The sequence below is a fragment of the Pieris rapae genome, chromosome 2 (assembly GCF_905147795.1).
Source record: "Pieris rapae chromosome 2, ilPieRapa1.1, whole genome shotgun sequence".
NCBI classification, from domain to species: Eukaryota; Metazoa; Arthropoda; class Insecta; order Lepidoptera; family Pieridae; genus Pieris; species Pieris rapae.
In genome coordinates, this window is record NC_059510.1 from 5,880,365 (window position 1) to 5,907,165 (window position 26,801).

Genomic DNA, 26,801 nt, shown 5'->3' on the forward strand with positions numbered 1-26,801 from the left:
AGTAGATACTGATTGACGATTTCTGTTATTTAGCTCATCCAGTCAAAGTCTACTCGATTACTTTATTATAATTGTAATGATATCTACCTCACTAAAGTTAAAATATTGCACTGCTTTGGAGAACAAAGGGACTAAGGCATTTCCTTCAGTTCCGCCGACACAAGGCACTCTTACGTAATTTGGTTCTAGGCTCAAAGCGCGGGCGGCGAGCGTGGTAGCACGCATTTCCGGTACGGCCACAGAACCCAACACTTTCTTTGGATCGTACCACCCCGTTTCTTTTAATGTCTGAAAATTGTACGTTAACTTCAAGATCGAATGATTGCTCGAATAATAAGATCACTGTAAGCCTTTAGCCAGAAAAAAATATATTATCTTGATTAAAATAAAAATAATATTTTAAAGGCCTGTTTCACAATGTATGGATAAAGTACCTAATAGCTATGCAAGACAAATTATTCAAAAGATAAAAGTTCCAAATGAGATACTTCGCGTTTCATGACGAATAGCGCTATCAGACAGTCGTGAAACGCAAAAATCCTGTTTATCCTACCAATAAGTAATAAATAGCTTATTTGGAACTTATTCGGACATTATGAAACAGACCCTAAAACTAACAACTATGAGGCTTTTCATTAGTTGGATAAAACAAAATGATAATATCGCTATATCTAGAAGAGGCGATCCGATTACGATAGCATCGACAAAATGGCTTACTTGACACAACAACTTTGTTATCGGAACGGATTGATCGCTCTAAGACACAACTGATGTTTGTACAGATCTCTTAGAAGTGAGTAAAAACAAATAACGTACGAAACAATAGAATAACGTTAGTCTATGCTTCCAAAGTCTTCCATATACATTACAAAATTTATAAAACTTGTTAAAAATGGTATAATTTAAATACCTCACAAACTAATGGTACCATGCAATCAACAGGCGTAGCACACACAATTATAAATGCTTTGGGACATTCATTTGCAATAAGGTCGGTGTAACGTTTGACAAGAGGTGCACTGTACGCAAATCTGGTTTCCATAGGCATGTCTTGGCTTAGGTAACCGTTTTCCAACATGAGAACAATATCGGAATTCTAGAAATAAAATAAAATGGAATGAATAACGTTTTGTGTGTCACTTAATTAAATAATCAATATGTAGAAATGTTTCGCTTCAAAAACAGATGTTTGATTTCATTTGTGCACAAATACATAAGTGTATATGTTCTGTTCTAATCCTTATTACATATAAATAAAATACATACAATAATTAATTAGAAATTGAGACTCTGATTATTCAAAATCTATTATTAAAGTTGTCCAGATGGACAAGAATGGAAGGAGTCGCCGTAGCAGCTAAATAACAATAACTTTAAAATACATAATTGCATTTCTTAGGAATTATATAGCAATTTAAATTTTAACCTGTTTTGTATGTTAAGCCGAGGTATAATACAAGCAATCTCGGGGTCAGAGATTAAAGAATAAAATTAAATAATGTCGATGTCATGTGCGAAAAATTGAGGGCGTACGTTTTGTTTAAATGATTTTTATACGTGAAAACGTTAGCACCATTAAGGGTCAATAACACTTAGCAAGTGGCAAGGGTGCGCCATCGCGTGGGAGCCACTGAAAGCCTTTTTAATCACTCCTAAGCTCAATAATTTTCGACCTCGAGAAAACTTTGCATATCTTGTCGAAACTCATCCAAAAGCCATCGAAAAATGACGTTTTTAAAGTGTTTTCCTAAGGTAAAAATATTACGTTAACAAAAATAATAAATGTATCATGGACGTAAAATAAAATCGAATACATCAATCAACTTCATTTTGATTTCACTGTAGTAATGAAATACTAACAAAAGCTGTGCAAACTAAATCGATAAAAGTAGGTGACACCTCATTACATCGTATTTCAGACTATGTGTTTTGGTGTTTGAAACTGGAAATGGACTTTGGTGACAAGGTGCATCGTGTTCGTTAATTGAAGTTTGATCGAATGCATATTAACTGCTCGATTGGCAGACGACGTACTGAAACATACGACTTTATTAAAAATCTTTATAACTGTATGTAGGTAGTAAAGTACTGATATCTTCTTTCATCACAACATAATTTGATAGAATATTAAAGAAACCATTTTTATTATTAGGGTAATATATATGCGAAGGTTCCAGTATGAATTGCATATAGCTGTGGCCAAGACAATGTATATATTAATAAGTAATTTAAGTAAATAAAATATAAGCTTTAGGTTATATATATAACTATAAAAAAGAAATATAGGGGATACTAAGCAGCCAGAAAACCAGCTATATTTTGGATGACAAGCGGAACTCGATCCGCCTTATGGGAATTTCATCAAGCCAGACAGATTGGCGTCACTGACGCTCTGTTTTACGCAAGTCGAATATGGATTAATATAAGGTCACTTTAGCTACTAGAATGAACACGTATAGATATAATATGAATATAGTATATACCCATGCTTATCATTATAAAGAATTTATCAGTTTCAGAAACCGTGAAAATGTTGTTCAAGTATCAAACGTGACACAAACGTGTTAGCATATAAATAAATAATTTACGCAAAAGAAAATGTACTTAACTAGATTTGAGTTTAGGAGCCAATTGTAGAAATATTCTTTATTTAAAATGTTATTTTCCGGCTGTTTAGAATGCTTTTTGTCGTTGATTGTGTTACCTAAATGAGTAAATGATTTTAAATATTGAACTTTACTTTTACATGTTTATAATAGATGCCAAAATAAAAGACTATTTTATAGAAAATTATTGAAATCATGAATTAAATGCTCCTAAAAGTTATATATGTGTTCACCAACCAGTCAGATAACTTAAATATTACTACGTACTTTATTTTACAAGGCAAAAAAGCTGTATTTAAAAAGAAATCCATCAAATTGAAATTAGCAAGAAGCGGCTACATTTATTGATTAATATGAGAGGTTAATGACCACTTATACAATCCGAACATTATTCAAACATGCATTTTTTGTAGGATGCAACATTACAACAATAAAATGCCAATTTCGAGATGCTTCATGAATCATCTGTTACAGTTTTGTATATTTTGAAATAGTTTAAAAAATATAAAGTCGAGTAGATAGTAGATATTAAAAAGCTTCTATTTTATACCTGTATGTGTTACATAAAGGGTATTTATATACTTCAGTTTTGAGTGACAAATGAAATGGTACATATTAAACTTATGTATATGAATATCTTTCCTATCATGTACATACACATGTAACGTGTTTGACTTAATTCTAATTTTGTTATTAAATTCAGGACTAGTCTAAAATATACGTAATAACAATGAAAATTTGTTTGACACTGAAAAGTTATTGTAGCTTTTCTCGGAAATTTCAAATTATTTATTGGTGCTGAACGTAAACACTATTCCCATAAAGGTTTACTGTTACAAATATAAGTGCGCTGACATCGCGTTTTATTATCACAGAATAAAGACTTTATAACGAATTTTTTTTTTATTAATACTTATGATATTTACGTACATCAAATATTGCGAACGTCATTTGTTTTTCTGAAACGTTTGCTTTAAAACCTCGATATAGCTTTTAACTTTCGTGCAGCAAATATTTAATCGGCATATTAATTGGCAGTTGAAGTTAAATAGGGCAAGTTGGTAGCCTAGAGCGTAGTGCAGTGCTCTCATGGAGATATGCAAATTTCGTGTTAACACGTGCAACGTAATATGGAGTACGTAAAGTAGAATTTATATGAACGTTGCTGTGTTCATTAAATAGTCTTAGAAGTTCTACAGACCTTTATATCACCAGTCATTGTTTTATATAGATTTCATTCTGGCTACTGCGGCAAAAACAACAATACATGTACCAATGAAATTATACTACTGTTGTCATACGTTAAGTATGACGAATTAAATATCAATCCTTTAGAATAAAAGCAGTTGCTCACTTGCTCATAAAATGCTTAGATTTTTGACATTATATATAATATGTATGTATTATAGTGTTATATACATATGATACTATATGATATGTAAGAACTTTTTATTTACTATAGGCTCAGTAAGTACGTAGTACCTCAAAATATTTCAATAACGGAAAATCTTCTTTAACTTCATTAAGTTATTTTCTAATCGTTAATCGATTAATGAATCGATCTGGAGATTAACTTGGGAAAAGTATTCGTCTATAGAAATCTACTTTTTATACGTACGAACCATATTATGAAACAACACTTCAATACCTGCAGACATCGCTCTAGTTCATTGCAAGTGCAGCTAAAAGCTTCGACAAAGCAATTCGTATTGATATGCCTCAGATCCTCTACAACTTGAAAAATATTGCGGTTGCATGATTCGTTCGGTTCATTTGCTTCGTACAAACGTAATCTGTAAACGTATTGTGAACTTAAAAAAAATCTTTTTATAAAGACAAGATACATGTGAGGTAATTTAGCCTTTGTGTTTTTTTTAATTTATTTATTTATTTATTTATTGGGAAACCAAACAGATACATCCTTATAATAAAAACAAAGTCAAAAATAAAACACAATACAAACACATTGGATGCATCCACAACAGGTTACACTTATACAACCATAAAAATAATACATGACAACAACACACATAATTAGACAGACTTAAGAGTCAGTTATTAGACTCAATACTGTTTTTATATTTATTTAGTGGCAACCGCTATTATTAATATTTTGCTACAATTTTTAGTTATAGCAAATAAGCCCGAATGTGCTGTTTTGAGACACTGGGTTCATATACATGCCCATGTACCGGGTGTCTCAAAACAACAAAGTCAATAGACTTATGAATTAAATATTTTTAATAATTTTAGTAACATAGTTATAAGTTTTACTATACTAACAACATATGGACGAATTAATTGGTCTGAAATAAATGAATTTTATTTTTTTTATTTTTTTTTATTAAACAAATTATGGTTGATCGAACAGCAAACGCCATTAGAGATTTAATAAGACAAATTTATAGTGTAACCAAGGACTGAGAATATATGTATGACGTCGAGGTATGCAAAAGTGAAAAAACTAAGATGTAATAAAGGTGATTTGTGAGATAATAAAATGATTAACTACGTAATCAATACAGCGTCGTAATGGACTGCGTAGTGGGCATCAAATCTGGCTATAAAGAGGACTACTAGTCCGGGTGGAATCGTAAATATTTTATTACGTTCTTGTGAATGGTTGGCATTATGGCATGTCTCTTCTTTAGGTAAATATTTGATGCTATTACGAGGTTCGTGCTTTGTTATGAAGTAGGATTTACGCGGATTTGGTGTAATACGTAAATCAGATATATGGATGGAAAGAACACGAGTTGAAGTTTTGTGGTTTGACAAGTTCAAATTGTAGAAAAATATTACGATAGTCGGGCGTAAATACTACAGATTCTTAAAAAATACCGGCAACGATCTTGTGAGCCTTCTGGCAATAAGCGCCATGGGCGGCGGTATCACTTAACATCAGACGAGCCTGGCAGTACGCCCCGTTATATAAAAAATACCTATTTATAAAAATGATAAAAATAAATATCCGTAAATATTTGTGTGTACAAGTTTTCGAAGACGAATATCCCCAATGGGGAAAGATTGTGATATTTTCATGATGCGTATAATTGGGAACGAGGGTTGCCGACACTTTCCTAAACTTTCCTTCCTAATAGGACACTTGAGGTGAAGGAAATTACATAATCTGTTTTTAGCATTTTCATTTTTCGTTTAATTGCCACGATAATCGTGCAATATATACTTTCTGTAGAGATTTTTTTAAAGGCTTATTGTACATTATGTTACCTACATGAATGAATGATTTTTGAATTTAGAATTTTTTAAATTATTATTTCTACAATTAGAACCAAAAAAATGTGTTCCAACTGGACAATCATAATTATTAAAAAAATTTAAGTTTAATTAATAAAATACATATGATCTTACGTGATTTTAAATTATAATCACGATATATTTTATAAAGGGTAAAAAAATGTATACTGTTATTAATTGATAAATCCATCCTATTGAACACTATTAATTTTGTATGAACTTACTTTTTTATACACGAGCACTGCTTAAGCAACAGTGCAATATAGTGTCCTAAAGACGTATCCGCTCCAAGAATCGATACCTGGACGCCAGGCCGAGGTGGTGGCATCGGTGGGATCGGTTTGACAGGTGCTGGTAGCGCTTTGGGTTCAGGGACAACCACCTCCTTGCACACTTTCTTTTCGCATTTAATGTTACGAAATGGAGCTGTGAACGATTGCTAATGCTGCACTTAATGCATTTTAAAACGAAGAAAGAGTCTATGAAGTCTCCTAAAGCAATGCTGTATATAAAACGAAAAATTTATCTTTCCAAATATTACAGGCGATCCGGCCGTTTCATCGGCCGGTCGAGTTATTTCCTCATTGGATTAAAAGTAAGCTGCTAATGTAAAGAGACGCTTGCATAAAATAAAAATAAAGTTAAAGCCGCCAATAAATAACTGTTGTCAACTGAATATTTTTCTTTAAATTTTATTGTAAAAATTATTAACAGTTCTTTCAAGCTAACCGTCAAATCAGTTCGCTCTTAACCTAAAATTACTCAGCAGCATTAGAAGGCATTTTTCTATGAACAGCTAATGGCATTTTCCTTTTGTTCGTTTTAAATGGAAACATGTTTCATGTCATAAGCATTTTCATCGTTGATGCGGTATGAGTGCAATTTCAGCATACATATTTCAGATTTATGAAAATGGGTCAAGATTTTGCATTAAACCAGGTTTAGCAGGATTTGTACTTTAATATTCTAATTATTATAATTGTAATTAGGGTACGTAGCCGTTACCTAAGGGTCTATGCTAAGATTAATTTAACCATTAAATTAATCGTATTTGCGTGTTGTTCTCACGAGTATGTAAGTGCGTGCTCCTATTTCACCATGCCTCCTGCTATAGATGACAAATCTTTGTTTTTAATTTATTTTATTATTATTCTTTATTACTCAAGATGTCATATGGAACATGGTGTAATGGTTGCAGCTCCTTACAAACATTGTGTAAAAAAAACTTGGCGATTTAAAAGAGTGGCGGAGAGTTTATTGCCAGTTATTCTCTTCCGTTCTGCGCCCTTGATTAGAAAACTGGCATTAAATGTAAAATTAGAATCATTTTTTGACGTTCTTAAGTGTACATTATGTTAAATATATGAATCAATGATTTTTGTTTGTTTGTTTGTTTAAATATTTTAAAAGGCAAACACTCACTTGCCCTAACTTATAAACCTTCGGGGTGGGCATGGACGACCATAGATAAGTCTACTACCACTCCTTAGATAAGATTCCTACCCGATATCTATTCATAAAGCCAATAGCGACTTACTGCCAAAATTAGTGCCACCCTCGATAATTTTCAACTTAATTCTATGCAATATTCCTGGCTTCTTTTTCTTTCTACGTTCACATGGATAGGGTTCCTCTGGTATATCGGCATGAGCTCTTCTACAACCATCATCCTTTTTCGCATACCTCCTTTGTATAGCCACACCACTAGAAAGAAGTTTCGAAGAAGATACAACTCCAGACCATAATTCCTTGGCCCCAGAATTGACTACTGATGAAAACATTACTGAAATTTAGTTCTGCTGTGTTTTCTTAATAAATTTTATTGAATTTGAACATGGTTTATTGAAAATTTTGTATGGAATGACGTGACATGGTAGCGTCTAAACAAGAAGATTTTTTTGACGATTTTTGTTTGTTCTCGGAAAGGTTTTATATGTTTATTGTTTTTATAGTCATACTAGCTGATCTGGCAAACTTCGTTTTGCCATGTATATAATTTATAATAAAAAATAGGGGTTGAAAATTTAGGGTTGTATGTATTATTTAATGCTGTTAAATATTTCTTAGCTAGGAACAGTTTTAGAAAATGCAATTGTTATTTTTAGTAACTATTTTTATTTATGTAATATTAAAGTAGGTTTAAACGGGTTTCCCGTTTCACATATATTTCAAGATCATTATTAACCGAATCGGTCCAGCGAATCACGAATATTATATGCTGTTATATAATAATTCCTGTTTATATATATAAATATAAACACAATGAAACTTTTATGTCTATATATTCCTCAAAATATTACTAATTTAATTTGATTACATAATTAGAACAACACTTTAGGTTCGGACTCTGGAGAGACGTTCAAGCCAAGTATCATTTAAGCCACTTTACATAAGACGTTATAATGATACTCTAAAACAAACAAAGGAATATCTATTAATAAAGCAGATAACACAAAAGAACGAGTTTAATAGACTCTTGAACTTCCACTAATTGACATGGTATCTTGATGCATCTGTTTCTATCGGCTGGAGGCAATTTGCACTTTAAAATATTGTGAGTAATAAAATAATTAATATATAAGCTGCCACTGTTTTCGATAACTATATATCAGAAAAATGCGTTATGTAATAAGTCTAAATTATAGGTTATTAATTTGCACCAAAGGAGATGTTTTGTGTCAAATTGAAACAATTCTTGTTTGCTGGACATCGAACTTAGGAGCTCCGATTACCACGGAGTGTTTAGAAGTTATTAGACATAAGAAAAAGCTGTTTTATTTATTTATAAAATAGTCTCATCTGTTTATAAACATTTAATGTATATAGGTTAGACAAGATGAGAGTGAAAGTTGGTCATTGATCTACCTTGGCCCTGCTATAATTTTAGTGTTTCTATTGTTAACGCGAGGGCTCAGTATTTTTAATCTTAGTTTCTCTACGACAATGTTGTTTCATTCAAAATAGTTTTAAATACACAAGGTTACCGCTGCTAAATCGCCTTTTATGTGACCCTGACGTCAGAGGTTCGATTTCTGGCAAACTTAATACTCTAAAGGCAGATATGTTTACATACTCTAGAAAAATATCAACGCTATTATATTTCTGTATTTTTATAGTAGCTCGGAAAACATGAAAATTTTTAAATATATTTTCAATATTCCTACTATGTTTGTACGGTGATATCGTTATGCATTTGCTATAGACTGAAATATATATGTATTTGTATTTAGTATATTCAAAAATACAATTGCGTTTATGTAAAACACATAATTCATTTATTCAATCATGTTTTACAGAATAAAGTACAAAGAACATCTTGTTTCAGATACTAAAACTGTTTAAGCAGGTGATATGGCAAGAAGACGAAATTTAGTGTCTAGACAGGTTATTATGTAACTTACAACTTGGGATTTGTACATATTTCATGAGGAGAGGAATTGTATTCGTCGCACGAATTTAACTATAGCAATTTGTCAGTGTCCAAGGCAAGTGTCTGCTTCCTCTTTTTTCTATTAAATTGTGGAATTACTCCCCTATTCAGACGTGATTAGCCTCACTTTATCCTAAGCGCATAAGAATGTCTATGATTATTGTATATACACATTGTTTTTCATTTATTTAAACGTATTATTAGTTACAATGCAAGCAAATATTATTTAAAAGTTGTATATTAATAACAATAAATAAAAATAGTTATAGGTAAATAATATAGAAAATAAATAAAAATAAGAGGGTATTAATTTTAATTACATAAGTAAGCGTTTGGAGATGGGCCAATGTAAAAAGTTATATTTGTAGGAAATAAAAAGGCTTTTTTATTTTGTTTTATTTTATTTATTTATTAGTTACAATAGAGGTATGACGCAAAGCTTAAACGTAGACTGAACCGTAGTGTCAAGAACATTATGAGAGATTTAGGGCCTGTTTCACAATGTATAGATAAAGTGCCAAATAGCTATGCAACACATAAATTATTCGAAAGATAAAAGTTCGAAATAAGATACTTCGAATTTCATGACGTATAGCGCTATCTGACAGTCGTGAAACGCAAAAATACTATTTATCCTACGAATAAGTAATAAATAGCTTATTTGGAACTTATCCGGACATTGTGAAACAGGCCCTCAGCATAAAACTTTAATTTGTTTCTTAAAAATGTCGTCATTTACTTTTGACAGATGAACGCTGACATTATTTAATAATCAAAAGGTGCTGACTTACATAAATATATGTTACGATAAAAATCACCAACGCCATCTTTTATTTTCTTCTTTCTTTTATTTTTTATCCTTTGAATAGGGTATAAAAATAGAAAAATAAGCGAAACGAAGTTAAATTATCATCCGTTTGGCAAGTTATTACGGTAACAGATCCCCAGTATCGGCGAGATTGCGGTCGTCACATAATAACTAGTACATCCTAAAGCCCCTGACGTATGCATACTTCATACAACGTAAGCTTTATAATAAAATAAATATAACATTGTACGAAGGCCTTGCACGTAGAAGTCTAATCAATATGGAAGGATTCGTTTCTCATACTTGTAGCGCCAATAGGTTATTAAGTATATAGAATGTATTTTAATTAAATATTTATTTATGTGTACAGTTGACGTGTAAACTCGATTTTTGTTTTGTTTAACAAGAATTAACTATTATAAAGGTATCGTTGTTAGGGTTTTTTTATAGAACAGGTGAGTCACCTGATGTTATGACGGGTTCATTGCTGGCATTTTAACAATTGGTGCGCTCTTTTCTCGAAGGACCGTCGAATTGAAAAAGGCGTAAAAAAAACAATTTTTTTATTTTTGTCTACCGAAATTACCGATTCTCCGACCATGAAAAATTAAATTGACTTTAATTGCTAAGTTCCGTTGCGGGACTAATATTATTCTTGAAACTACTTGTACTTACAATTTTGGTATTGAGATGCATAAGCTCCCGTTCAGTAACACGGCGCCTGGCAGTCTCCATTTGCTGTTGTCGATACTGGTTGTACTTGTACAGCAGATACATTCCGGGCAGGGCTAACACCACCAAAGGGCGCATCAAAGTTGACGTGGTCGGCGCTCGCTGCGGCATCTTCGCACCATTCTTCACACACACTTCGCACACAAATCTATCATTTTGTCCATGGAAGAACTATAAACTACTTTAGCACTATCAACGGGGTTAATTTATTGCTTTTGTAATAGACCTTAGGTTATATACCACGTTCATTTTCACGTTACGACCTGGAACAATAGATAATTTTTATTAGACAAACAATATAGGTAAAAACTATTTACACTTTATTTTTGACTTTGTTTTTATTATAAGGATGTATCTGTCTGGTTTCCCAATAAATGAATAAATGAATAAATAAATAAACTCAGTTCTCTCAAGTTCATTTATATTCAAACACACATATAAAAGTATTGTTATGTGATGAGGGTAAATGTAAACGGTGTAGTTGGAGCCACAAATACTGTGGATTTTTTTAGGAATTACATTGTAAAACATAATTGTAAAGATTTGTGATTTAACGACAAATAAATACGATTTTTATATACATTTATTGACCGAAAAGGCTTTTTTAAAGGCTCACTCGATGAAAATAGTTAATAAAACTAAGGAGTTTGTGAAGGAGGTGTTTACACGAACGATATATTTTAAATTTGCCGTATTATACAAGTTCCAACAGTTATATAATTTGTTACTACAACGTACTATCGTTTTTATATCTAAAAATAGTCTTGAATAAGATGATTGTCTGCATCCTTATGGTAATACCTCTATTTGTGACCACTTAGCTATTTCAATGTTAAAAGAGTAATTGAGTATTCTACAATAGTGAATTAATAAAAACATTTCAAGAGTAAATTTTTACCTTAATGTTAATATAATATGTCTTTATTATTTATAAACAAGTTCAATACTATACTGTGCCGTATAGGAAAATAAATTATATTAATAAGTATATACGTCGATTTTATTTTTAAGTAAAACTAGGTAATTAGCTTGTGCTACCAAACGGAATCATCAATATTATTACAAGCGTAGTTGAACCCACGCTTTCCGGCTATTGGGACAAGGCAGTACTTCAATAATAAAAGCTAATTTATAATTCGTTTATTAAAAACGAATTTTTAATGTAGACCAGTTTCAGACACTTCGGAAAGCATAGTACCTGTTTGACAACGACAAAGGCTGTTAATACCCGCACAAAAGCCTCAAGACGGTGAAACCTCGTACCACTTCCCATGTCACAGATACGAATCAGCTATTGAGGTTTGATCGAAAACCTATGAAAGGGCTCGAATAGTCCCGAAACTGAGGTTCAAAGGTCAACGATTAAATTCCATTGTTTCTGAAGGCCAAATAGATTTTAGAACAGTTAATAGGAAATAGTAAATATATAATAAACGATATCGTCTACTATATATATATTTTTTTTTAAACACACGAGAACATTTAAGAGGTAATTTATTATTGTTGATAAAAGTAGCAATATTACTATTGTTAGATTAAATAAAGAAGAATTAAATGTTAGCATAACGACCGATGTCTGAAGAAATATGTCTCTGTTAGATGATACATCATACAATATCATCTTCTTAATAAAGTTTTTTTTTATTATAATATGTTTAATAAAGCTTACACATGCGGTGTATTAGTCGTCTTACTATATTATTTTATCAATTGATCACTTGACTGTTTTTAACAATCTTGTTTGGAATAATAAAAAACTTTTAAATTTGATGACTCTTAATTATTTTTTTTAAATACCAGCATAACCTACGGACATGATTTCAAATGAATTTTAACTAACTTAAACTTTAAAGTTCAATGTTAAAATTTTAGATAACAAACACACTTCCACATACCGCCTCTTCAAGAGAACTCAGTATAGTCTTACAATAAACATTTTAAAATATGTATGTATATGATTTTCTTCGCCAATTTAGTAGCAAAATGAGTCGACGGTTGGTTCGTTGACTAATAAGCTTAGCCCGAAGCAAATCGTCGACTTCATTAACTCTAAGCTGAAGAAGATTGAATTTAAACTGGCGTTATAATCTAAACTACAATATTATTGATGGAAATTAACTACGTATGTTCAATGATATTTTCATCAATTCAGCGCAACGTTAAAAATCTCTTTATAGTTTCGCTTATAAGCTTATTGATGGTGTAAATTATGAAAAAAGTTTTCTTTCAAAGGTGCCAAGCACCGAATACTCAATAGCTTAAGCTATTGGAAGCTATTATACTGTATTATTTAGGAGTAACAGTATGTATGCACTGTAACAATGGCCGAAACAATTGCTAGAGAGAATTGCAATCCCCTATTTTATTGCCTAATATATCTAATTAGTTGCTAAGTTAACATGTTTAAATAATTATAGTCAAAGCCATGATGAATTTCCTCTGTGATCCCTTCCCTTCCCTTTGGAAAATGATGCCCTTGCACTGAAATCTTTCTGAAGAGTGCAATAATATCCTAAGTGCAATAATATATTATATATAGCCAATGTGTACTAAACAGAGTTTAAAGTAAGACATTGCCGCATAGATAACGCATTCCCCCCTTTAACAATTAAAGTGCGAGTAATATTTTGCAAAAAAGATTGATATTACTTTCTTACCTATTTTAAACTTAAAAATAGGAACGTAATTGAAATATATGTGATAGTAAAATATTGTGTTAAACTGTCCCAGCAATACGTTACCAAAACCCGTAAGATAAATTAGAACGTGAAGCCAGAGCCTTCGACAGTGTTTTACAATTTACTGCAGTATTTTTCAACATATTAGAAAAATATCTCGTAGATCGATACGCCCAATCAGTTAAAAGCCCCCTTTGAGAGAAGGTAGTATACGAGGTACTTTCTCGAACGAGTACACAATTTATTACCAGTAAAGGGCATTAAATATCAAAATGTGTTATGGTGCTATTAGGGAACATTATAAATACCAAGTGAAAGAGTGGTTTGATAAAAAAGGTCGAAATATTTGTAAGATATTATCAATATGAAATTGTTAAATGCTTTATTAACACGAATTGTCTTCTATATACGAGTACAGTAGTTATGTTTAAAGTATTCGTAAACAATCCAATTTATCTGTTTAGGTTCCTATTTACATCGTTACATACAATTTACGTATTTGTGAACAACGTTTAACCTTATGTAAGAAAAGGTATCAGAAAGTCACAGTAATATAAGCAAATATGTTTAAAATCCAAAATTGATTTGCAAACGCCTTTGTTTTAGTCGCAAACGGGGTCATGTTTGAAGAACAAAGGTAGTGCTTTTAGAGAACCGAAATTAAAAGTGTCGAAAGGCGGTATCACCAATCCGTCTGATGGAGAGACATAAACTTTCTTTATCTGTAGTAGCTTTTGTTTGTCCCAATGTTTGAGGCAGAAACATTTTTGCTTCTGTTCCTTTCATTCAGTATTATAGGCAGTGTTGGACTAGTCGTTTCAGCGTGGACTCTCATCCTTGAGGTTGTAGGTTTGGACTCCGACTGTGCTCCAATGGACTACATGCGTGTTTAGCACTCGCACGTTTGGTTAAATAAACATCGTGAGAAAACTCGTGTGCCCCACCGAAAGATGAAGATCAACAGCACAGATAAACCTTCTGTGCTGCCTATTTGCATATTGAATAAAACAAGTGATCAGAAAAGGGGTTGTAGCGACACTAGTGATTGTTCTATTAATATAAAAATTTAATCTATTATGATGTAACGATTCTATTAAATATGCGGTAATTATGCCCGCGGGATCAAATCCTAAGATGCGACCGGACGGATGGAAGAAAATATTAAATAAGGTAGCTTCATTCTAGTGCCCACGCATGATCTGCAGTTGCGACGTACGAAAGAACCGAATAATACCAATCTCGATCGGTGTTCGTCTGAATTAGTTTGCACGTCAGTTAACTTAATATGATACATTCTTATTCTTATGTTGTGCGGTGTATTCATATTATATTTGTTATTTTTCCGAATAGTTGAACTATTGAGTGTTAAATATAAAAATGTATTAGGGCATTTTAACTTTAATTTAAGTAGTGTAAATATTCCACAATATATATTTATATATATAACAAAATTGAATTTTTATAAAGCTAATTTTCATATCTTATATTCATTGATAGCATTCACCGATTGTGAGTTCTGTTTTTGACGCGCGTGGCGCAGACGGGCCTTAAATGCTTGTATAGTATTTTTAATGTGGTTGTTAATAATTGTGTTCAGAGAAAATGGATAAAAGCTAAATATTGTGATTATCATAAATATTGCTATCCTGAGGAAATTATAAGTGACCGAAACAAAAAGAAAATTTACACAATATATATAAATGTACTAATTCTGTGATTTCTCTGCTTGCATTAAATTGCATATTTGCTTACGTTTGAATTTTATGAAGCGAGGCTACATAATAATTTAATTAAATCTCCTAACAGTGGTACAAATAAAAACTTATTTATTCAAATATTATATTAGGAATCTTTTCGATTTAATATTGTCAATTCACCTCATGACGTCATTGTCCGCATCTAGCTGGCCACGTCGCAACGCGCCATAGCCAACTTGATTACACGCTGTCCGATTATGTAAAATTTTGCGGACCGAATTGTTGGTGAGGTCAATAGCAAACTAACTAAATAAACAAATTGAAAACAAAGTTAACTCTGGTACTTTGTAAGAATAACCGCGCGAAAATACTACGTCAACTGTCATCTGGACCACGTGATCGCAAGAGATTAACAACAACTCAGCATGGTTAAAAATAGCGACGTTTTAATGAGTACAGAAATATTAATGTCTCGCTGTTAAGTTCAGATGTAGGACAGTTGCACACTGTACACCGAATATGTACTTTTGTTGCATAGAATCGGGAATTAAGAAAACAAAACAAACTTGGCGATTCAGAAACGCCACTGTAAGGGTGATATTCTGAAACAAGACTTAGCGCCAACTATGTTTATAACAATATTCAATACATTTTTGACGCCTCGTTTCTGAATTTTACAATAAGATTTAGACGGCCGAAGCCAGGGCTAAGCTAATTTGCGGCAATATCAAGTTTAGATAATCGTATTCATAATCATTGTTCTTGTTCTCGCTCCTTTGATGTTCTTACGTCTTAGTATTACAGAGAAAGTTTTTTTAGCAATCTTAATATAAAAATGTAAATATTCAATCCAAAAACATATAAATATCATATAAAAGTGTGAAAAACACTGTAAAAGTGTAAGGAGAATATAATTTAAAGTTCAAAAGTTGTTAAAAATAATAATAAAGTTTCTGAATACAATTATCTAAATTTAGCGTGGCGGCGAGTCTTGCAATAAATCTTTGTTTTCCAGGTGAGACTGAGCGTCTCTGAAAACACACATAGTGATGGATTGTGGCATAGTTAAAATATCACCCTAGTATTAGCGTTTCTAAAACTGATATTCTATGACCAATCACAGCCAAATACATTCCAACCTCTGTGTATTCACGTCTTGAATTTATTCATTATTTTCCAATGCCACGTTGAAACACAAAAACCATAAATAGGCTTTAAGCGTGGGTAAGTAACACAAAGAAGTCTTTGGAAGTATATTTAAGGACTGCAAAACCTATTCTGTGACCTAGTTAATTTAAAACCACAGAAACAATCTTTGTATCTCTGTATCATATTCAACAAGGATCAATTATCTTTAAAAAAATTCATAAATAGAATACGAAACAGACAATTTAAGAAATAATATGCTAAAAATACATTTATTAAGCATACGAAAACATTTAATTTCTTTTTTTTAAAGATTTTTGCTACAGTTTTGCGATATTAATGACGAGTTCTCACTTCATTTCAAACATTTTAATTCTTAAATCGTTTAGTATAATTGCACTTGAATATAAAAGAGGTAAATAATGCGCTTTCAATATTCAATGAAATGAGTTTATCGATCGCATAGTTTAGCATGTCATAGTTTTAATCCAAACTCTAGTTTTTAACATTGGATAAATACTAGGATTAAACACACCTTGGTCTATTAAGTTGGTTCATTTTGACATATAATTTATTATCTGTGTAACAAATGTACTGTAAAGCATCTCCCCACATCTAATTACTAAGCTTGTTTACACGTAATTTTATTAAATAAAATCCATGTTATATTGGTAGACTTGTTGTGTGTTGTGTAAAATCAAATCACGGCACCAAAAGATTTTTCTTTCTACGTGCACATTAGTATTTGTTCTTAAAAACAAGCCAAACATCGTGAGGAAACGAAAAGGAAAGGATCTGAGGCCGACCCATTTTACATTTAAGTTTTGACACAAGTAAAATAATTGCTCCGATATCTATAGTAATAGTAACGAGGCGTCTATAAGCCAGGAATATATGTTAAAAATAGATCTGCACATGGCTCTAATGAGGGTTGCTTTTTAGGTCTTTTCCGTTGACACATTTGCATCGCTTTGTGATCTCGCTGTTGTGAACTCTGATATGACCTTTACAATTTCCCTCTCAGCGGTTTTATGTTTTGTAATCTATCTATTTTTATTATATCAGTTTGTAATTCATATTATTGATCACCATCGTGGCTTAGTAGCTAATAACACGGCGTGATAGGTTAGTTTGAATTACGCAAAATTATAATTAATACAGTTGATAGACCTGCTCCACGCTCCATTACCGCGTGTTATGGGACTAGAAAGTCGCAAAGGCACTTTGTATATATTTATCTTTTGTAAACAGCTTGTTACATTAAAAACTGAGTGGCTTTCAATGATAAAATAGATAGATTTGTTCATTAGTTATGACTATTTCTAGAAGATTTTTTTTTTTAAATATAATTTAATTAAAGTAAGTAAATATTTAAATTTTTCCATTTTTTTCTTTCCTACAAAGTAATAATAAAAATAATTAAAAATTAAAACGAAATTTAAAAAAGTTTGGTCTCTGTGGACTACAGTGTACCGCTGTCGCCGCCGTAGCTCGCAACTCGCTTTAACGCTGGCAGAATTTCCTCGCTGTATCGCAGGTACTTATGCGTTGTTCGAGGAATGCACCAGCTCTTGGGACTCCATTAAAAAAAATGAAAATTGACCTTATTTATTTACAACCCAGAAGACCTTTTTTTATATATCAAAAGTACATTATAGGATACATACCTACATATATTTGTTTCGAAACTTAATACTTTTTTTTAACTAAATAGATCGAACCTACAGCTATAAATATATGACAACCAAGTGACATTTTATTTCTAAAAAGACAAAAGACACCACCAATATTTATTAATATTTTATATTATTATATTTAATTTTTCAGTTTAGTTTATTTATTAATTTTTTTGTTTCTGTTAAGTATGTTTTTGTCTTCTTATTGTATTTGTATTATGTATTTTTGCACTTCTTGCCTACCTTATGTAATTTAATCCATGTTTTTTTTCCTTTACTCACAGTGGTTGTCTAGAAGAAATCGCTTGAAAGCGATGAGGCCGCCAGTTGCTTTTCATTAAATTATGTTTAATATTTTTTTTCCTTATGTAATGCAACGAAGTGTTAATAAATAAATAAATATTTACTTTTATACTTAAAAACATTTTTTATTAGAAAATTTAATTGTCCTTTTCTTATATGTTTTCCTTCCCTGAACTTCCACCAATATTTCGAGATAATAATTGTAATAAAAAATCTATAGCTCAATTAATCAATTTAAAGCCCTTTATTGTTATTAAATAATATAACAGGCTGATCCGAGACATTATTAAAGTTGTGAAGCTGTCAACCTAATATCCTTCGAAAGTTTGACAAAGAAACTTGTAATAATAGCTTGGGATGTGCTTAAGACTTGAAATTGTCATGTAAATTATTGTGACAAGGCTCAACCCAAGGTTCGGGATATAAATTGTCCTTTGTTTTGTTTGATGGATTTAGTAACACTAAGGTAACCGAGTTAATTTTAATAAAAGCGTAGACTGACAAATATATAATACCAAATAATATATATTATCTACTCCGTGTATAGTTCTATAAAGCTAAGTTTTGTAAAGGGCTTTTAATGAGTAGGTATCCAATTCGATTTCCGTAAATAATTTTAAAATTTGTTCATCAATCGATAGGTTGTAAAAAACCTGGTGGTGATATGCCTTTGTGAGAGATTGTGAATATGCTATTTCTATGGAAATTGTACTCTCATAGAAAGGATTAAATGTTAGGTCAAAGATATATATGAGAGAACAAAAAAGGAACTGCGCTTAACAAATTAAGATAGGTTTGTATAGGAATTAGGTCAAGCATAAAGATGGAATGTATGGAACGCTGTAGCTAATTGAACTAGCCATGTAAATGCGGAACTGAGTGTGTTTTTGCTGCATAAAATTAAAAATTAAAGTATTACCATATATGGTAAGTGTTTGAATAACTAGAGCAAACTTTTGTAACAGTTTTTTAAAGTTGCAAATTTATGTATGAAATTAAGTTTTAATATTAGTAACTTAACCGTAATAAAGTTTTGATATAAATAAAAGTTCCAGCGACAACAGAACACAATCCTAAAAGCAGTTACAAAAGAACCAAATGCACATAACCAACTGATAGCAAATTACCGCAGAGAAAAAATAAAATAAACGATATCAAGATGCTTTCCTTAAATTTTCTTTCTCTAATGCGGTGATTTGAGTTAAACCTTTTTAATATACTTTTGTACCTTACAGCATATAGTATATTACTTAACAAGTGGATCATTTTGAGTCAATTTGCCACGTTGCAGGTAATCAAATCATATGTACGGATTATTGTGTCATGTACAGATTTCTATTGAAAAAACAAAAGCATACAACATGTATATTAAGGTTTCCCACGCAATAATTATGACACGATTGTATGCATTTATACTTAATTTGATTTGTGGATTACAATCGAACAATATGTCTACTGTTGAGACTATTATTACAGGGTTAAATAACATATATCTTATTTATTAAGTATATACATACTCTTAATTGAAAAGTTTAAAAATGAAGCTTTATGTTATCGGGAATGGAGGAAAGGATCTTTATTTTGTCAGTGCATGTTTTAGAGAAGGCTTACCACCTTAAGGTTTTTAAATAGTTGATGATGAAAAAGATAATACGGACCCAGAATTGCCTTTGACATATTGAAATATGGAACATGCCAACCCAAAAATACTAAATATTTGGTAAAGTTTCTTAATTCCTCGTAGAGCCTCTGCATACAAAATAATTATGTGTGCGGCTTAAATACGACAGGGGATATGGATTATATTAAAAGTGGGCACAGGCTTGTCTAAGCAAGCAGGCCACGATCTAGGCCAGAACTATTAAAATCTGTCAAAAAAACCAGTGGCTCTATAACCTTGACGGTCTGGGCATCAGATTTTTGCATCGAAGTCATTTGTTTTTTCTAATAAGCAAGTGGGTGATCAGCCTTCTGTGCTAGACACATTCCGTTGACGTCGACGTCGGCATGCCGGTTTCCTCAGGAGGATTTCCTTTACCGTACTAGCGAGTACCCTAAATGTGAAGTGTCGGGTTTCCTTACAACTTGAAAATATGCATTTTCCAATTTCCCTGTTTATATTTCAAGAAATAAATAAGATTTTTGGATTCGAATCTCGGCTTCATTAAATTCATTCTCGGCTTTCAGAAAAACATATTGTGTGCATCGTGCACCATCCGACGCAGATAGCAACTTAAATGTACTTTAATGTCGAGTTCTATACTATTTATTTATTAACAGAATGCTCACGTACAGTGTATCAAATGTATAGTGTACAATGGCGTATCGTACGCTACCTGGATTTTTGGGAGGCTTACACATTTTTTCTATTAGGTATGTGTGTCTATTGTTTGTAAAGATACCCTAAAAGGTACCCTAAAACTGTGTACAAAGCTCCGAAAAATGGTTTGATAAACCATTTTTCGGAGCTTTGTACACAGTTTAATAATTGTTTAGTACATGAAAACTTTAATGTGAAACGTTATAATATTTTGAAATCCATTTACATTTTCTCCAAAGCTTCTAATCCTACTAATGCTTATTTTCTTAGAATTTCTATACAGATGCTAGTAGTTACAGTACCACTAGTCGTTTGCATTCTTTTCCGTGTCTATGAAAATTATACAAAGGTCGCCTTAGTTACCTTAGCCGGGTCATAATGACAGAGTGGAATGATTTCGCGGCAACACGCAAACTTAATTTGCCACATGAGGGACCACACATGCAATCTGACATTACCAAGGGCAACTTTGACCTATTACTCACCTCATCAAAACAACGTCAATCACACAAAGGAAGACACTACGGGAGAATAAACACGACCGATCTGAATGAATACTAACAAATTGACATGGTCTACGTACACATACAAGTAGCGGACACAATTGGTATCTTTTTTTATTGATGAAAAGGTAAAAGGGAGGTGGGAGCCACGAGGGCTAAGGGCGAGCGCGCAAGCCGGCGCGCCGCCACACTCTGAGTGATACGCGTCCAACAATTCCGCGCACGCGTTCTCTCTACCAGGATCGGCCGAAATTCACCCACAAAATAGCACACCACAAACGTCATAACAACACCTACATTCAGTGCAATAACACCTTTATGTACATATCATATGAACTGATTTTCCATGCGGTATAACAGGTGGTTCTGTTAGGTCTGATAATGAAATGGTTGCCGCACTGCACACTTTGATAATAATTAAATAATATCTGTTTGACAATACAGAGGCTGTGCTGATGACGTCAAGGTACGAACGCTGCACCCGACATATTTTGGACACAAATTTCAACATAGTGCCTAATTGCTATTTATGTATTTTCATTGTATATTCGTGGTTGCCTGGCGGACCGATGAGACTTCTTCGATACAATAGGTCCCCTAGAGAATGTGCTGCGATATTGCGGGCTACCCAATTGTAAGGAAGTTGCATGGATCTTGTTAGCGCTACTCCATCTTCATTTCTCATGTCAGTTTCACTTGTGCATATACTTTTTTAAAATATTTTCATAAGTATTTAATTGCGATTAAATTTTGATTTCAGAATTTTGTGAGCATAAATAAAATAAAAGTATCAAAGTTTCTATACTGAAACTTGTTAAATTGTTCCACCAAAATACTAAAGTTTCACTAAATAGCGTAGATATATAAAGCATATTAGGTTTCGAAGTGAATACAAGCACTCTAGGGAATATTTGTCGAGTTCCAGTTAGTGCATAATAGCAAAAATAGTATTCACTACACAATTCATAAAATATAACTATAAGTATAATGAGAGACTAACCTAGTTATTAAGGTTTTAATTTGTTCCAGTAATTTGTTCACTGAAGCGAAACAATAACGCAACGAAAAGTTTCGTGAATCAGTGAACTGCAAGATCTTAAAATGTTACCATGTGTGTAAATTTACGATTAATTTAAATACTATTGTCGTGCCTAAGAGTGTTTATTTTTTAAGGAGGCTAACCGGCCGGAGAATCACCTTATGTTAAGTGATTCTCGCAAGTGCGACGCCGGCCTTTTATTGATTGGTACGTTATTTTCATGAACAACTTGGAAGTTTAATCCAGATAAAACTTGTAGATAATATATTTAGACCACAAAAGCCAAACCCAAAACATTACGCCATCTGTATGTTATAAAATAGTATATAGTGTAACTTAAGTATAACATAAAGTAGGTAAGCTTTTAATATTTATTTATTTTATTCGTAATCCTACAGGTAGCAAAAAATATACATAATAACAAATAATTACACAGAAAATATATCCTGAGATGGAATACATAATATTTAACTACTTACAAATAGGTTTAAAAATTTACAAAAACAAAAATTATTTATTCAATGCATTTAACTAAATGGTACGTAATTTGGCTGTGTTGTGTCATGGTGTAAAAGTGAGGATAAGTACCTGAAGGTGTGTATGTGGGGTATGTTCATATTGCAGGTGATTTAGCGCTATGGATATTCTTAATACTCCTTTTAACTATATTCTGCGATATTTAAATCAAGACATAAATATTGATTATTGTATGTACGAATATGCTATGTTTATTTGGATTTTTAAAAATTAAAGTTTCTTTAATCGCGGTTAAATCGTTCTGTTGATTATGTTTCAACCACTGTTGATAACCGATTCAAGTTCGATAAACTTGCTAATAGTTAAAAATATTTCAATTTGTATTACTACGGGCCGAAGAGTTGTTATTTTTAGCGTTGTTTGCATACCAAGCGCTCTTGAACTATCGCTGACTTTATTTTCAGTTAAACTTTTCGCTCTAATTTTCTCGTAGTTTTATATCAAGTATGGCACTTTAATAATGACGAGTTTTTCATTACTCTAAAATTTAAGATAATTAAGTGGCTACGTCAGCGTTTTTATAAAAAATACGACTGTTATATGAAGATAAACTTTTAGGTAGGCTATGCCAGTAATTTTGTCTAACACAAGTTAACAAAAAGACCTACCTATAGTCTTCACATGGTTACGTTTTATTAGTTTTATAGAGTTCGTTTCTTAGAATTCTTCCGCTTAATAATTAGCTTCTGTTGTTTTAAACAATCGAAAAACTTTCAATTATTTAAAACAACAATTTCGTCTTCCCAGAGATCCTACATGCGGTAGTGTGTGCGTTTCATGCACCATAATTGGAGTGTTCTTATTCGTATATTAATAGCGTATATTAACAATTTAAATCCTATTCAGATAAAACTCTTTGTACGTGCATTGCATATTTTATTTTAATATATTAGCACTCTACATTAATTCTTACTAGGGGTTTTTTTTGTGATCTAGATAGGTGTTACACATGTCCGTGCTAATACCTAATACTCGTAGATATTACCGGTACCGTATTCTCATGGTGTAACATATTGAAATATATTTTTATATTTACTATTTTCGACCAACGATTCCAAAACAAAGCGCTCAGGGGAATAGTCAAAGCTCCCTGTTACATTCGCCGACCTCCATACGACCTCCATTGGGACCTTAATATAGAGTACATCGCCACAATAATAAAAAAGACTGCTGGCGCCTACGAACATAGGCTTCACCATCACGTGAATGTCGAGGCTCCTCAACCACGGGCTTTGTGCACGTTAGTACTTAGTGCTAAACCGTCAGTGAAAAAATAGAATATAAGAACAGTGTGTCTTCCCTTTATTTGAGACTGTAAGGAGTCGTTGTTGGACACTTTCTTCAAAATCCTTATTAGTAAATTAGGTTAAACTTAAATTACTTATTCATCTTAAGTTAGGTTAGATCGTTATGTTCTATGATGTCTTAGTAAAGTCACATGCATATGTATAAATATATATTTAATATTTATATATAATTGCAGTCTTTCAATGTTTACGGTATTAATAAGGAACATGTAAGCGACGAATAAAACTGCTATTATTAACCCAAATTTACATAGAAATGTTCATTTGAGCTGTTTTTAATATCTAACTTTAGCATATAATTTTGAGAAATCTAACTATAAAGTGCCCTCCTTATATTACTGTCTACCTTAAATGTTAAAAAAGAAATAACTATTTAGGTTTCAATTATAATGTTCCAAGTTTTCACCACTCTGTCAGTCAATTTATTAATAACTTTTAACAGCAAAATATAAAACAATGAGCTATCAGATCCCCAAATAAAAGCATATATTATATTGCTATTATTATAATCAACTCAAAATTCAATGACTGTCTATTTAAGCAGCTGTTCTTGTGTTTGATTCTTCAATATTTTTGAAACAATACAGAAATTCTGAGTCTTACAATTTTTAATAAGATGTTATGTGGATTTAAATTTAGTTATTGCACAAATAATAAATTCTAAATTTGTACTTAAGAATTATATATAATTTTTAAAAAATTAGGCAAAATTATGTATAGTGGAATATATCTACGTAAAATATATAGAAATCAGAAATGCTATAAACGAATTTATCTGTTTAAGAATAAAATCGGTTTCATTGTAAATACTCAATTCGATAACGTTGTTTATATTTTGTATTAGAAAGTTATTATTTGTACAAATTGCTTTTAAAAAAGTTCTATAATTTTAAGCAAAGTTAACAACCTTCGATAGCTCAGTTGGTAGAGCGGTGGACTGTAGAGTTATATCAATGGACATCCATAGGTCGCTGGTTCAAATCCGGCTCGAAGGAAACCTTTTAGTAATTAATTTAACTTTAATTTTATTTTCTGGTAAAGTACGTCTAGTTTACCACAGTGTTTATAAACTATATCATTTATTAACAAACTGCAGTAGTGATATGGTTGTAGAATATTGAAACCATTGGTGATACACGATAAAATGAAACATTTTCTAAAGAAGAAGACGAAATACCTATGTACGTTTAATAGATACATTTAATTTTTATATTATAAAAATAAAAAACTTAAAAAAAGATTCGCTGCGGACAGGATTCGAACCTGTGCGGGTAGAACCCAATGGATTTCAAGTCCATCTCCTTAACCACTCGGACACCGCAGCTGTATTGAGATGAACAAAATTACACAATCATAAAGATGTCCTTTATTTTACGTGGCTTATATATCGTATAAAATTTATACTCCATTTAATGGAGCTTAGATATTGAACAGTCAATACCTATTTAAATAAGTATTTTAATAAGTTTAGAAATCGGCTTCTGTTTTTGTCGTTTTTATATAGTTTAGGTTGCATCAATAATTTTAGAAATAGTTTAATAATATATTATACAACTTTATACAATTTCTTGTCATAGAGGTGTAATTAAATTACAGCACATATTGTTAGGAAGTTTGAATAAATATTTTCAGTAAACACGCCACCTAATGTATATAGCACGCTTAGTTTTGAATATCTACTCTCTGCTAGATGGCAGTGTCATAAATATATTTCAGTTAGCATCTTTTCGCCGCTAGATGCTTATTTAATAGTAGTAATACGTTATACGTATAATAGTATTTTACTTTTAAATACATTCGCGTATTGTTTATCTCGTAAATGTAAAGTTTATATATTTTTATGTCACCTAGAGACATTAAAATAAATAGGTAAACTGTTCAGGGACGACGACTACAAATTAACAAAATACCTATTTTGTTAAATTATAAATTATTGAACAGTTTCTTTTCAGTTGAAAATTTATTGATTGTTCAGAGATATTTGAGTTAAATATATAATTATAATGCTATAATTTATATGCTTCAAAACTACATAGCATCCAATAATAAGAGATGTCTGATACCTTCCTATTATTTGTTTTAATTAATTTTCAGATAATCGACGGAAAACACGGCTTACATTGATTTCCTAGCATCAAAGTAATTAAAATACCCACGTCATACGAAGCAGTGTAGCATATCGAAGCAATTTCCTTCATCGAAGAATCTTCGCGGAAACTTGCTAATCTGAAAACTATTGAATTCAGGACAATAGATTTCAAGATAATTAAACCACCGACCGTGAAAAGAGGTTAAAGAACTAAAAAGTTGCAAATAAAACATTAATTAATTTACTACCTATATCCGCTTTTTAAAGTCTTTGTTATGTGTATGATGAATTTTGGACAAATTCACATTCGTGCTGAAACCGTCTGTATATTTAAGCAGTTGATAAATTATATTGTGATTTTATTTGTTCAATATTTTTTATTTGGTAACGTCATGTCACAATTAGTCATTTAACGGCATTTGATAGCTGCGGTGTATTTTAAATCAAATTTCTAAGTTACGCCCTCAATTTTTTTTAAAAGGAGAGTGAATGTGTTTGCTAAGGAGATATTTATTATATTGAGAGGCAAAGTAATGATAGTCAAATCTTATCCAAAAGGCTTCATTCATATTCATTCATAAAATGCTTTGTTATTTTAAAAATATATTTTTAATTTATTCCAAAGATATAAAGCTTCAAACTGTTAAAAGGCACTAGGAGATTTTAGTATAG

At 31.6% G+C, this 26,801-nt stretch overlaps 1 protein-coding gene and 2 non-coding genes across 6 annotated transcripts in view; 1 reads left to right on the forward strand and 2 right to left on the reverse strand.

Annotated features, from left to right (window-relative positions):
- Positions 1–21,363, reverse strand: part of LOC110998556 (malate dehydrogenase) — a 41,100-nt gene extending 19,737 nt beyond the window's left edge. For 2 of the 4 annotated variants that reach the window (XM_022267255.2, XM_022267256.2), the window contains exons 1-5: positions 7,402–7,720; positions 6,089–6,290; positions 4,255–4,399; positions 911–1,096; positions 88–288 (exon numbers count right to left, since the gene is read on the reverse strand). In XM_022267255.2, the coding sequence (XP_022122947.1) occupies positions 88–288; positions 911–1,096; positions 4,255–4,399; positions 6,089–6,290; positions 7,402–7,645 (978 nt within the window). In that variant the 5' untranslated portion in view covers positions 7,646–7,720. Of the gene's footprint in view, positions 1–87; positions 289–910; positions 1,097–4,254; positions 4,400–6,088; positions 6,291–7,401; positions 7,721–10,777; positions 11,098–21,139 lie in introns of those variants that run through there. The other 2 variants (XM_022267258.2, XM_022267257.2) reach the window with 2 other exon arrangements.
- Positions 21,364–24,946: 3,583 nt separating this feature from the next.
- On the forward strand, positions 24,947–25,035 carry Trnay-gua. The gene is given in 2 exon segments: positions 24,947–24,983; positions 25,000–25,035. It is a non-coding gene; the product is annotated as a tRNA-Tyr (tRNA).
- A 247-nt stretch (positions 25,036–25,282) lies between these two features.
- On the reverse strand, positions 25,283–25,364 carry Trnas-uga. The gene has a single exon. It is a non-coding gene; the product is annotated as a tRNA-Ser (tRNA).
- Positions 25,365–26,801: the final 1,437 nt, after the last annotated feature.